The sequence below is a fragment of the Labrus bergylta genome, chromosome 19 (assembly GCF_963930695.1).
Source record: "Labrus bergylta chromosome 19, fLabBer1.1, whole genome shotgun sequence".
Lineage (NCBI taxonomy): Eukaryota > Metazoa > Chordata > Actinopteri > Labriformes > Labridae > Labrus > Labrus bergylta.
Genome location: NC_089213.1, coordinates 13,218,161 through 13,231,982, shown reverse-complemented (window position 1 = coordinate 13,231,982; position 13,822 = coordinate 13,218,161). Strand labels below are relative to the sequence as shown.

General features: G+C 41.4%; 1 protein-coding gene across 2 annotated transcripts; it reads right to left on the bottom strand.

The window, feature by feature from the left end:
- Positions 1-1,916: 1,916 nt before the first annotated feature.
- On the bottom strand, positions 1,917-9,756 carry sox4a (SRY-box transcription factor 4a). Of its 2 annotated transcripts, none has more exons than XM_065948242.1 (2): positions 9,529-9,756; positions 1,917-9,437 (listed from the first exon to the last, which is right to left on the bottom strand). In XM_065948242.1, exon 2 carries the CDS (start codon positions 4,963-4,965, stop codon positions 3,856-3,858), a length of 1,110 nt encoding a protein of 369 aa, XP_065804314.1. In that variant the 5' UTR covers positions 4,966-9,437; positions 9,529-9,756; the 3' UTR covers positions 1,917-3,855. The 2 variants fall into 2 exon arrangements, with proteins under 2 accessions (XP_065804314.1, XP_065804315.1); XM_065948243.1 differs by having other exon boundaries at positions 1,917-9,369.
- Between the last annotated feature and the right edge of the window lie 4,066 nt (positions 9,757-13,822).

Below are 13,822 nucleotides of genomic sequence, written 5' to 3'. Positions count from 1 at the left end.
GGTCCACAGTTTATCTATGAAGGTGTAATGGGAGCACTCGCTATTTATCCAACAAGGAGCCCAAAGGCAAACATATTTCCCCTACAATGCCGTCATTTTACCCAGGCCTGTAACTTTTTAACATCTTGTGATGTGTGTTGTGTATCTGTCCACTTAAGTCCCCTGACATCTGATAGGTTACGCAAACAAACTGTTTTCACTGCCCCAATCAAAATTGTTTAAACACACACACACACACACACACACACGCACACACACACACACACACACAGACACACACACACACACACACACCTCTTTCCACGCAATCACTGGCCACTCTGCAGACAATGGGCTGTCAGTAGTCCCTCAAAACATTTGATTTTCAGAATGATTAACATCCAAGACTTGGCAGTCTTTTGTGGTTCTGGCTGCCTGCACTTTATTCTGGCTAGCAGAAAAGCAAACATGGGGGATGGGGGGATATAGATACATAGTATCAGCACAGTATTAATAATAATTTAGGGATTACAGCCAACCTGCAAAACTCCTGCTTGCTTCCAAATCTTGTTGATTTCAATTACACGTTAACTTCGCTTTACTTTCTCTTCACTTTAAATGCTGAATCATGACTCATAAGTCTCAATCTGCCAACTTTTCATCTAGACCCATTGTTTGAAATTGATATTCCAAATGGCTCTTTTGGCTGCAAAGAAAGCCTGATCACAACTGGCAGGAATTAAAAATCAACTTTGTCTATGTGCCATGACATCAGTTTTTGTATGTTTCTGTGTGTGCACGTCATGTGCCATTTAAAACCACATACAAACCTGTCACAGTTTACATAGTTGCTAATTGCTAAATGTGAACTTAACTTCTAAATGCAGTACACCCACACCTGCACTTGTATTGTTGGTGTGCAGTTTAAGTAGACATGTCGATGACATTTTTTTATCATACATGTTAACAAATAAACAAACGCTTGTGATCATATACAAGGTCAAGTGTACAATGCCTTCAGTCCTCTTATGACTGCATTTGTTCATACACATGCATGTATCTTTATGTGGGTCAGTGTTTGAATAAGTGTGCATTTGAGGAATGCAATGACATTTTTATCTGCAGTATTCATCAAACTCTATGGATTATTTGGCTTTTTGATTTCCTGTGTGATGTCAAGCTTATTGCACACATCTGTGTGCCAGCTTCTCATCTTTGGGATGGTGTGTGTAATGACCATGCCTTATCTTTCTCATTACCTTGCTCAACATGTCAGAGGAAGGCTGGAAACAACGCTGCTCTCTGACAGAGAGGGAGATGGAAATAATTACCAATGTCTCTCGTGGAGTAGGGCGTCAATTGATACACACTAAATACTGTACCTTAGGGTTCTTTCTCCCCTCTCTCTCTTACTCTCTCTCTCTCTTTCTTGTCAGATGTATTAGACAAATGAATGCATCCAGAAGGAATTAATTGGATTTGGGAGCAGTCTCCTGCATGATCCACCAGGACAGACAACCCCTCTCCCCCCAACAGATGCCTCCTCATCCTCCTTTATTCCAGTCATGCCTTGCAGAAACGTCTGATGCCCCCATCTACCCTGCCCCGCCTAAATGGATCAGTCTGTGTCCCATATTCCTCATACACATACACACACAGAGTGTAGTGCAGCCTCTGTCTTGGATACTGTGTTTCCATGGCAGCCACGTTCTCTGCACGTGTAAAAATCAGACAGAGTACGACCACTCCTATTGATTCACTGGCTGGCTAATGATTCACATTCACATCTGCATACTTAAATACAGCAAACTCACAAAATCACACATGTATATGCACACACAGAGTGTAAACATTGGATCTTTTGAATAAGGCTTTGCTGTGGAAGCTTTTAAAATGGTGAAGAAGATTTAAAATAACACCAGAAAAAAAAACAACTGTTCTTTTCAGTTCCAGCTGATTTTATTTCCTTCTTAGAAGAAAAGAATAGCAAATAAAAAAAACACAATCTGTACAGAGGTCTGAGAGGCAGTGATTGACCCAAACATTGGCTGGTTTTGAGCTAGAAACATTACATGATATTGGCATGATTAGACACACATGATCATACACAGCATATTGCACAAATGAAAAAGAAAAATCGATGACAGATAAGACATCTTTAAGGTAAAAAAGAATAAACAAACTCCTGGACCACAATCTTCTTAAACAAAAGGATATCCAAAGATGGCTGTCCTAGTGCCTGTCGTTTATCATCATCATACATAAAACACACAATCTTTGCTTATTGTACAGTCAGTTTACATAAATATCTTCATGTAATTATTCTTTTAAAAATCTTAAACACAACAGCTTTAGCTACATATACCTGAATCTGAAATACAAATGCTATTTGCCATGCCATAATATAGGAAAACAATTAGCCTGCTATACTTAGCAAACAGGTACAGAAAGGTTAAATACTATGTTTTGATGCAGTTTGCGCAATAACAGAAGCACTTCATACACCTCCCTCCCTACAAAGTCTAGGCAAAGTGGAATGAGTTTGAAATTCAATCCAGTGGTTAAAATAAAACTTATCTTTATTTATTTTTTAAAAGCACATAGAGGTATTAACTCTATCCCAACAGTGACTCTGGAATCTTACACTCATAGCCTATACCTTAGTTTGGTACATGTTTACTGGAAATAAACACTCAAACTGGGAGCCTCGGTGGTGCTGGTGAAACTAAAATCATTGAATCACACTGCCATTAAGAAGCATGTGGGTAAATATTGTAAACACTGTGTGAGGTCAGATTGTGCCACCCACCCCCTACCCACCCCTCGCAAGTCTATGTCCATTGTATATCAACATTTTTTTAGGCTTCTCACTCTCCAGAAACCCCCTTTCTATAAATTTTATACAAAAATACAAGTAGAAAAGCATGACACACTCAAATCTCCTTAAAAGTGAGAAACGTTAGACACCTTGAATAAGATACACTTCTAGCCCTTCCGCGCTGGTTACAGGTGTACTTGTACATAACACAAACGAGACCTGTACAATGACAATACTTCTATGTATAAAAACATTTGGCCGGTATAAATACATCAATATAAAAAACGACATTTGACACAGAGGAACTACAAAGTTAGAACTATATGCAGAAAGAAGCATGTCGGGAATCATTTGTCCTGAATTGTGCACTGAGTTTTTTTTAAAAAAAGGTTCAGAAGGAGTTTCTGAAGTTTTAAGTCAGTCTCTGTTTTAAGTCCTGCCGTTGAAAGAGAAGCTGGTGATAGTGAATTGTGTGCTATGGTTACAGAAATTGCGTAATTACACAAATTGCATAATTACGCACCATTAACATTTTACGTGTTTACGAGCAACAATATCCTCCTCATCTTGGAGGGCATGCGTGTTGACATCGATAATTCGAATATCGATTGATAACTATTTAGAGGTTGGAAGAAAAAATAAATAAACCTGAATAGCAACCTTTGTTCAATGTTTTTTTCATACCTTGAACAATACCCAACACTTCAATAATTGCCCCCGCCCTCCAAAAAAAGCATTTAGATTAACATTTCAGTCTCAGTTATCCTATTTCTTAGCTGAACTCTTGTGTTTCACTGCTCTCTGCTTACATTCACTCCTGTGTCCATATGCAAACTAAGCATTTCCTTGCGCGTTCCAGTCAAGCTCACCAAGCGCTGTCCAAGTCTGTCAGCAGCGCGTACCTGGACAGAAACGTGCACGCAGACCACCTTTCTTTCCTGTTTTCACTCTCCCTTGAGTATTGAAAGAATTGGGGAAACATTGCGGTTTGGACGAACACGTCGAACAAGGAGGTTAAAAGTTCCAATCAATAGGGGACGTTACGTTTCATCTCCTATTTAGTAGGTAAACACCAAGTTGGAGATGGTGGACTCCAGCCAGTCTCCTGAGATCATTTCACTGACCTCTGGTGTGCAGTAGTCGGGGAAGTCGAAGTGAGATCCCGCACCGCACTCCCCGAAACTCCAGTCCAGGTCCCTGTCCAGCTCTGTGTCAGAGAAGCCCATGCTGCCCAGGTACATACTCTCATACCCGGTGTTCGTGTTCAGGTCAACCCGCTCTTCTTCAAACTCTTCATCTGATGATGAGGGTGACACCGATGAGGAAGAGTGCGAGGCTGACGGTGTTGGAGAAGAGGCTCGGGCATACCTGAGGCGCGCAGTGTGTGACGACTCGCTGGCAGCTGAACTCTGCTCTTCGTATAGGCTTAGCGGGTCGCTGGACTCCGCCGAGCTGCTAAAAGTTGGGCTGGCTGGGACTCCCACGGAGGGAGGCCCGCTATCCAGGCTGCCTGCCCCGCCGAACAAGTGACCGCGCCTCGCCTCACCAGTGCGTTTCTCTGGGATCTGCCGAGCCGCAGACGCTGTCCTGAATTTGAAGAGCGCCTGGTGGTCACAGGGAGACGCATAATCCTGCTCCGAAGCACTCTTCATGCCCCCCTGCTTGTTTGACCTGCTCCCTCCCTTTGATGCGGGGCTTCTTTTCACGCTTGCTTTCGCGCTGCGCTCCAAGCACTTCTCCCCGCGGTCTGCCTGCTTACTCGCTCCGCTTCCTGACTTCACTTTTTTCTTAGGACGGTACTTGTAGTCTGGGTAGTCGGCCATGTGTTTGAGTCTGAGCCGCTCCGCTTCGCGAATGAACGGGATCTTGTCTGTGTCTTTCAGCAGCTTCCAGCGCTTCCCCAGCCTCTTGGAGATCTCTGCATTGTGCATGTCCGGCGACTGCTCCATAATCTTCCTCCTCTCGATCTGTGACCAAACCATGAATGCGTTCATTGGCCTCTTGATGTGCCCTGTTGGAGTTTTGCACCAGGCTAAGTCGCTCCGCTCGGAGGGGGACTCGGGTGCTGGAGACGCGTCCATCTCCGAATCTATTTCTCCCGTGTCCGTAGAGTCCCCGCCTGGGGAATGAGCGTGGGCGCTCTCTGTCTGGCTCATGTGCTGCACCATCCTTTCCCTCTAACAGTCTGGTGAATACTGCTCAGAGCAGTGCTTTAGCAAAGTTCGAGTGCTTTTAAGATATACCCTCGTTTTTACTTATTCGCCTTAAACTCAAATCACTGCTGGCAAAGAGGGCTGAAAAGTTCAAACAAGACTGTTCGTAAAACCTCAACCCGTTTTCAGACTCCTTGTCTCTTGACTTTTACCAGTGCCCTCCACAGAAAAAAAAATAATAATCCACAAACAATTTAACAGCAATGTTCAACTGCCAGTAGGGCTGAAAACTCGTTCTGCAACGTTGAAAACGCGGTGTTGTGAGCAACAGCAGTGCAAGCGCCTAATATGAATCTGTCTGTCTGTAGAGCAACTTGTCTGTGCGGTAGAGGAACCATGTGGTTGAATGGAGCAGCTGCGCTGTCTCATAGTCTCCCTTTTTCGCTGTAATATTATTGTAAACACAACAACGGGCACCTCGCTGTCTTATACCCTCGTAGCGAGATATATTATCCAACCAGCGTCTGTCTCCATCCTGATATTTGGATAAAGCACGCCCCGTAGCCTACCATTGGCTGAAGAAGAAGAAGGGTAATAATAATAATGTGTAATGAGGAACGGTGTGTCTGACCTCATTCCTGTCAGACTCAACTGGAAGAAAGACGAACTTGGTGCGCGTTTTTATAAGTGTGTCTGTCTGTGAAAGGACGCATTAGTGTGTGTGCGTTAAAGGAACACAGTGTCCCTTCCCCTGCTGCAAGGGGAAGCTTTCACGGATATACTTGTCATTACTTTCATGTGGATGAGTATGGACCATATTTAGCTTTTGTGTGGGATGGTAAATGATAAGCAATGACAAGTAGAGATGTAGAGGAGAGTAAACCCACCTAAATATAGCTCAACCTTTAATTAAATCATGACAACAACATGTAACATCACTATTAAACTAATGTAAATTTTACATTTAGTGAACTATGGTTAACAAGAAACTTAAAAATATACCATGAGGGCTAATAGTTATAGGTGCACACAAAAAAACAAAGTCACAGACACTAACAACAGCTTCCTGCTCAACATGTTATGTAATGCTCAGATTCCTCCTCTTTCAAATTCCCTTTACATTAGAAAATATGTCCATGTCATGTAGGATTACATTACAGCCTGTGTCACTAGATGTCAGGCTAGAGCCAAGGGGAGCTGATGACATGTACATTGTGTGTATGTATATTTATTCAGTTACGTTAATGCACATAAAAATTGTTTACGCTATGATAGGCTGCTTTAAACTGCCATCATATAATTTGAAGTGACGTACCAACTATGATGAAGGCCCCCTATGGTCCTGAACTGATTGACACAAGTGTAATTTGGCATTTAAGTTACCTTTTTTTCAAAGGCTGAACTGTCTTTATTTTGTCTAATTAGATCTACATACAAAAAAAGTCATTTGTGCACTAACAATGTGTATTCTTAATTCCTGACTATATCTATGTCAGGGTAAAAAGTCATACACAAAAATGTCAGAACTCAACCTTGATGAGAGAGGCGCAGCTCTCAGGCAGCACATGCAAGGCCCTTGGTTGCCGAGCTTAATTACACTGACCTGTCGCTTTGTCAGCTTCAGTCCTGTCTGAGCCATGTGTTCACCCAGAATACAGCATATTTGTCTCAGCTCTGTTGATGCCCAAAGGGTTGGTGTCATTATGAGGGAGTGTTATGTAAGACTGGAGCTACATATCTGGTGTATGAGATCCAAGCAAGAGTCACAATGGCATTTCATTTTTATGGAAGATGTACTGATGTTGAGCTTTTTTACTAATTAAAAAAAAAAAATAATAATAATCAATGGTTATCTTTTCATTTTTATGGGAAAAAAAGTTTGCTAACCTCTGGACACCAAAACTTCCTATTAAAGGGAAAAAAATAATAAAAATAATAAATAAAACAAACCCATTTACTAGAGCTACAGTCAACCACAATGAGGCCTGTGTGTGTGTGTGTGTGTGTATATGTGTGCAGGTTTGTGTGTGTGTCTGTGTGCTTTTCTGTCTAAATGTATTTATGTGTGTCCAGCTCTAACTGAATTAGAAGCTTTTCATGGATTGATAGAACTTAAACCATTGGGAAGTTCCTTTCCAGAAAAACTGAAGACTAAGGACTGATTTGATTACACACAGTCCCTTTCTCTGTCTCTATGACTCATCTCGGCAGTTTTTCATCTCTGTTTATTGTGTGGATGTGGCAGACAGTGCAGGTGGCCATCTCAACAGATCACCCTCCTACTGCTGTCAGCCCTTGCACAACGACAACAAAATCTTTGTTATTGTTACATTGCCATGGAACATACAGTACTTAAAACTTTGAATCCTTTTGGTGGTACATCAGTGACAAGATATGAATCCTACTTTGAGATAGTAAAGAAGAAAACAGTAAAGTCACAAACAAATGGAGACATAATACAATCCAATATACAGTAATTACCCTGAAGCTTTTTGAGGTTTTAAGGCCTTGATTTTTCATTATATTTTACAATTGTAGATGTGCTTCTACACCACATGTCACACCTACACATTCACATATTGATTGTAGTGGTTGCTATGTAGTGAGACTATCAGAAGTAATTAATCTCATTCATATGCCACTGACAAAGCTGTGAGAGTAATTTGGGGTTAATCCAAGGACACATTGGACATGTTGTTGCAGGAACTGGGGATCTAACCCTCAACCTTATGGTTGAAAGACAACAACTCTACCAACTGAGCCACAGCCTCCCCAAGTACAACTTTGTATACTGGAAATCTTCTTTCATTTGACAAAGCTCTAAATAGTATCATTTTTTTGGTTTTCTTTCTTCCTCCAGTTCTTTTCCTTTTAAAACCTATACATCCATTTCCCATTTATGCACGTAACAGTCATGGAGCCATAGATACATAGACCTACAACAGAGTATAAATGGCAATTTAGTGTAATGTGAATGCAAAGATAAATTGAGAGGGTGTCCTTGATGATACACCAATAAAAAACACAGGTGAATCAAGACTAATTCCAATGCATGAGGAAAAAGGACATTAAAGATTTGTTGTTGAGAAGAAATAATCCTTTTGAGCCTTCCTCTCTTAGTCCTCCATCGCTGCTGTAATCCAAGGGCTTAGGTCAACGTGGAAAAAAAAATCAAATAAGTCAAATAAAGGAAACTGGGAAAATTTGGCCCCAGATAGCGATGATGAGGCAGGTAAGATGATTTCTGTGTCACAGCAATGCAGAAAAACGAAAATCAGCACACACACAGGAATTCACAGCAGACAGAGCCAGCAAAACACCAGTTTATCCATGTAGATACGAGACCTGATGCTGTTAACCTGATGATGAGAGCGTGACATACTCTTGCTCCTGCAGACTGAATACGCACATACCAAACTTACTCACAAACATACATATACTCACTCACACACTCAGCAACTCTCACAGATGCACTCAACCACTCTCAGACTCTCTGACACAACGATCGTTTTTTTGGGGGCATTGTCTAAAAGCCAGTGGAGTGGGAAGGAGCGGAAAATATGAGCAGAGGAGAAGCGGGGGAAATGGAAAGCAGAATCAGGAGATATGTTCGTCAACAGATCTTTTTTCTATTTTGCAAAATTTTATATCCTTGCGCTCTTTAGTTTCATCAATAGGGCTTCCGGCATATGACTTGGAGGAATAGAACTTTTGACGTTCAGTGTTTTTGGAAGAGGACATCGCATAGAACTGGATCCATGGAGCATCAAATAAATGGATATACTGCAAGAGAAGACAGAAAACAGAATTCATATTTATTTTTGGGGGATGACATGCCATCAGAATTTGTAGTTTGCTTGAGTTGTTGTGGTTTTTTGCAGAAACGTCGACGATTGAAGACATGGAGGACCTAGGGCTGCAGAAATAAAGCAGAATGAATAGGTTAGGCAGAGAGTAGAAAGAGGTGTACATAGAATGCATAGGCAACATTGCATGAAACATTTCCATTTTAAAAAAATCCCTCGCATTGCTTCCCTTCACCGAGATCACAAAGACAACTGCAATTTCAATACCACCCATATCCTGCGTTAACACCGTTCAGTTTCCCACGCCTTGTCTCCATAAAGATATACCAATTTAGAGCTGCATGCTAACCAAATAAACTATCTGATCTCTCACTCAGTCACCCCATATCACCCTGCATCCCCCTCCTCCCTCATCCTCTTCATCCGTTGCAGGGACATCCTTCGGGCGGATCAGGTCAGACAGGCTAGTTCTGTCCTCGTGTAGCCCAGGGAGTGTTGTCCTCAGCTCGGGCAGCCTCTACAGGGGTCGACGGGGACCAGGCATGGAGCTCTCAGGCTTTCTGCAGCTCCAGACAGAATCCAGACGCACTGACCTACATAAGCCTCTGTCTGACTGGAAGAGAGATGAAGAGGAGGGAGGATGAGAGAGGGATGATGTGGGGGTGGAGGGTGTAGAGAGAGCTAGGGAGAGAGATGGTTGGTGAATATGATTGAGGGACTGGAAAGAAGGAAAATGGGTGGAGAGGCTCGATTTGCAAAAAGCAATATTTACCAGAGCACATGACGTCCTAATGCAAGGTTGAGGGGCATGGAGATAAAAAAAAAAGATGGTGATTAAAATAAAATCACTCTTAACCATCATTTCAAAAAATCCCCTTTTGTCCTCATAATTGTGTCAATCTTTATTGCCTCACATGTCCTCTCCCTCCTAGTCTCTGTCTGTGTAGCTAGATTCTCATGTACTGAGATGTCTGAAACGTTTTCACTGTGGGCGGATTAGTCCGTCTCTGGCTGCCTGCTTATCTGTCTACTCTTGTTTTCAGCTGCAGAGGGAAGGGTGGAGGCAGAGGAGAGCAGAAGGCGGTGTGTGTGGAGGGGAGGGTTTTACATCACTTGCTCAGTTGTTGTGGCTACATCAACTGAAGTCAGCTTATTGCGGGTGTGATTTTTGCTGTTGCAGTGTAGCGTGAGCACTGCAGTGCGACAGGAGTAGAATGAGAACATTTTGTACAACGAATTGGTTGTACAGGACAGTGTGGTTGTCTGTGTGTGTAGGCTCATACTGACTGTGTACATTCCTGCAATGCTCTGGTGTTGTGTGTCTGAATGGTTGTTTGTGATCATTAATCCCCTGTGCCAACATCGACACTAAGCACGGATCAATACCAATAGAGAGGATGATAGATCCAGCTAGTGTAAGCCACGTTCCGCAGGACCCCATTTGGCAGTGACAGTCAGTCTCTCAGGCAACATTCTTGTGTCACACTAACAATTTCTTTATCCTTAGGTGAACATCTATAGGCTCTAGGGAGCTAGAAAAAATCCATGTGCATTAGAAGGTAAGGTACAATTTAGCTCAGTTGCCGTATATCATGGTTAGGTCAGGAACTCTCAAAGCGATTTTGAAATTGAAGATGGTCCGGGCATTAAGAGGGTTAATTTAGATTTATTCTCCAAATCCTACCTGATTTAACAAGAGCTGTCACTATGTGCAGTTCATCTATTTAGGACTAACCCATGTGTTTTGACTGTGGACATACAGTATAAGAAAGAAGGGATTCTCTGAGAGTGAAGTGATCACAGGCAATCAAACATAGTGTTACTGCAATCAATCCTCTGTCTGCACCTGGATACAGTCAGAGGTGCTGTTTGTCAACAGGCAAGGCAGTCAACTGCTTGGGGCCCCAGGCCAGTAGGGGGCCCCCAAGGGCTGACAAGCTTTAAACCACAGCAGTTGCTCAAACTAGGCAAATTTTGCAATGACAGTGGAACGCCTGCCTAAGGGGGCCCCATAACTGACAGCACTCTCTCTCGTTGCCCTGCTAAGCGTGGCATGCATTATTACCAAAGTGATAATAGTCACCAAAGGAAAATGGATAGGCATTATAAGTCTGAAAGTAAAAAAAGAAAGAGGCAGACGAGTAACTGTCTATAAACTGGTAGACATGATGGTGATGAATGCTGGTTGTAAGGCCCAATATTAGGGGTAACAATATGAGTTCTCTTTTAAATAAGTTATCTTAAAGAAAGCGGAGGGGGGGGGAATCATGCTTCAACACGGTATGTTGCAACTTTGCCTAGGGATAGTGCGCCTGTCTAGGGATAGTGCACCTGTCAAAGCAGCAGGGTCTTAGACAGTTCAGTTCATGAGTAAAACGTAATATCCACCTTGATGTTAAAAATTTCCCTTTTTTATCATTACTTTTTAGCTGTATTCATTTAGTTATGATTTGTAATGAGTGTTTTTTTCCATGGTTAAGTTAAAGTTGGAACGTTTGATCAACCAGAAGGCCCTTACTTTATTTCAAAATAATTCGAAGAGCAAGTAAAGTACTAACAGCTTAAGACAGTACAAAAATTCCATTTAAAAGGCCAACAATTTTATTTTTAAATGCAAAATAATCTGATGTCTTAAAATGTTATAATTTGTGGGCACAAAATAATAAGACAGTCGGCATCAAAGGCAACACCAAAGGTTAGCGCTGAGGGGAAACATAAACAAACCGCTACAGGCACAATCGGCACAGTGACAAAGGGCTGCTGTATGCCCTTTGTCACTACAAATAAACCTAAAAATCTAAATCTAAGGTTTTATATTTTACCCTACCGAAGCACAGAGCCGAGTAGGAGAGATGGGAGGCGGGAGGACGAGCTTAGTCGCCAGTTGGATCCAAAATTCAAACGTGTATGTCTGTAGTCAGCAATTCAGTACAATTAACTTTAACGTTATTTTCCCCTTATCCATAGCGTGAAAGATTGTTTCAGGGGGAATGTATTCAGGATATTATGTTATGTTAGGTGTAATTCATCATATCTCTAATCAAATGTCATATGGTCTCTCACTGACTTAGCTGATTCTACCAGGTAGTAAATTACATCTGGGAACGAAACTTCATGCCGTTTAGTTGGGTCATTCGTCCAGTCTTTTAAAACGTATCGGACAACAATTCCCTGTTCAGTTTATTAATATATATTTATTTGTCAACTGACAGTAATGAATCAATATGGGACATGACAGCTTGTAAGCACTGGTAGCCACATTATTGGTGGCTGGGGGGAAAGGATTCTTTTCCAACACGGGAGGCCCCGCCCCCAACTATGAGGCAACGCCGATTGTATATATCAATTTGAGGCCACAAAATAATAATTTACAGACTCAAAATTATAATTTGTGGCCTCAAATTAGTAATTCATGGCCACAAATTAATATTTTGAGGTTATTATTTTGAAATTATTGTTTTGAGGCCTCAAATTATTAATTTGTGGCCACGAGTTATAAAAGTTTCACCAATGTCACCAATGTTTTTGTAATTAATGATGATTAAACATTTTTAAAGTTTGAGAGCTCTATAAATTATATTAACTTTTGATCCACTAAGATTCATACATTTTACCACCACAGCCTCAGTTTCAAAATAATGGGAGCAATACAATAAAGGAACAGGAAGTGCTTTGACATACAGCAAAAGCACAAAAAAGAACAAGGCAAAATAAACCAAACACATAAGAACATAAATAACAACAGCAAAAATATAGACAATGCAAAATAACCAGAACAACAAAAGACCATCCAACAGCAAAGAGCCCAATGCAGTCCATACAGCAAAAATACCCAACAAACAAATTTAACCCAACCATCACAAGACCCATCATAAGACCCATCATAAGACCCATCATAAAAAGACGACATCACATAAAAGCAATTCTAGAAAAGTAAATTTTAAGAAGAGATTTAAAAGAATTGACTGAATCTTTGAGTATTATCTCCTCAGGAAGGTTGTCCCAAAGTTGAGGGACCCTGATAGAAAAAGTGTATTGTAGTGTTCCTAACCACCTCTCCTCACGTCTTATCACGTCCCAACTGAGATGTGCACTGAGTTGGCAAGGAAGCGACCATTGTTTTAAATTTACATATATTTCATTCTACTTTTGAAAATGCTGTATCATTAGTCCTGCTGGTTGTCAACTTTTTAATATGGGTACCTTATACAAAGGATGCACTGCTGCATTCTTGTTCACAATGTCCTCTGACACACCCTCATCTCTTCTTGTTTGTCCCCTTCTCAAAATGCATTTCAGGAAGCACAACAAACATAACCATGGCGACAACAGCAAACGAGAAGCATGAAGTTAGGTGGAAGTCAAAATTGGAGGACCAACTTGTTGATTTACGTTATACATGACCTGTAGAATATACAAAAAATGTAAAAGACAAGGAAAAGAGTTGTACCTAAATTGTAACTGCAATGGATTTACCAGGTAGATAACTGTAAGCCACATTTAGCTTGACCATCATGTTTGTCTACTCTTATGTAGCATTGAACAAGCAAGCAGGGCCGGAACCAGGGTTTAGAAAACAGTGAGGTCCAAAGTGTTTTCTTTTAATGTATCATATTGAAAGCATTACGGGGCATGCCAAATTCATGCCCAACTGATACCTACAAATGCAACCCAAGCTAAACATCTGACTGACCTAAACTCGCACACATTACTTATAATTTGTAAAGTGAATGATCAGTGGATCATGTGTGGCCATGAACCATCGTCATCCGAGCATCAATGACATTAAAAAGTTAAATTGGCCCTATTTGCTGTTTAATAGTCAGGACCATGGAAAAGTTTCACTTTGTACTGTATCACAACACGTGAGCCTACTGCCGGGAAATTACGACACAGCAAATACCAAGAGCGCACAATCACATCAGCAGCAAGCATCTGCACAGGACGAACAAAAAAGTGGCATTTGAAGTAGAATAACATACACTGAAAAAGATGCATTCAACGAGTCATAACAGCTGACATTGCTCTCTCTCTCTCTCTCTGCTCACCTGCAGAGGGTTTTTTTC

Coding starts and splice junctions, on each gene's coding strand:
- sox4a (XM_065948242.1), bottom strand. CDS start 4,965: ATGGTGCAGCACATGAGCCAGACAGAGAGCGCCCACGCTCATTCCCCA.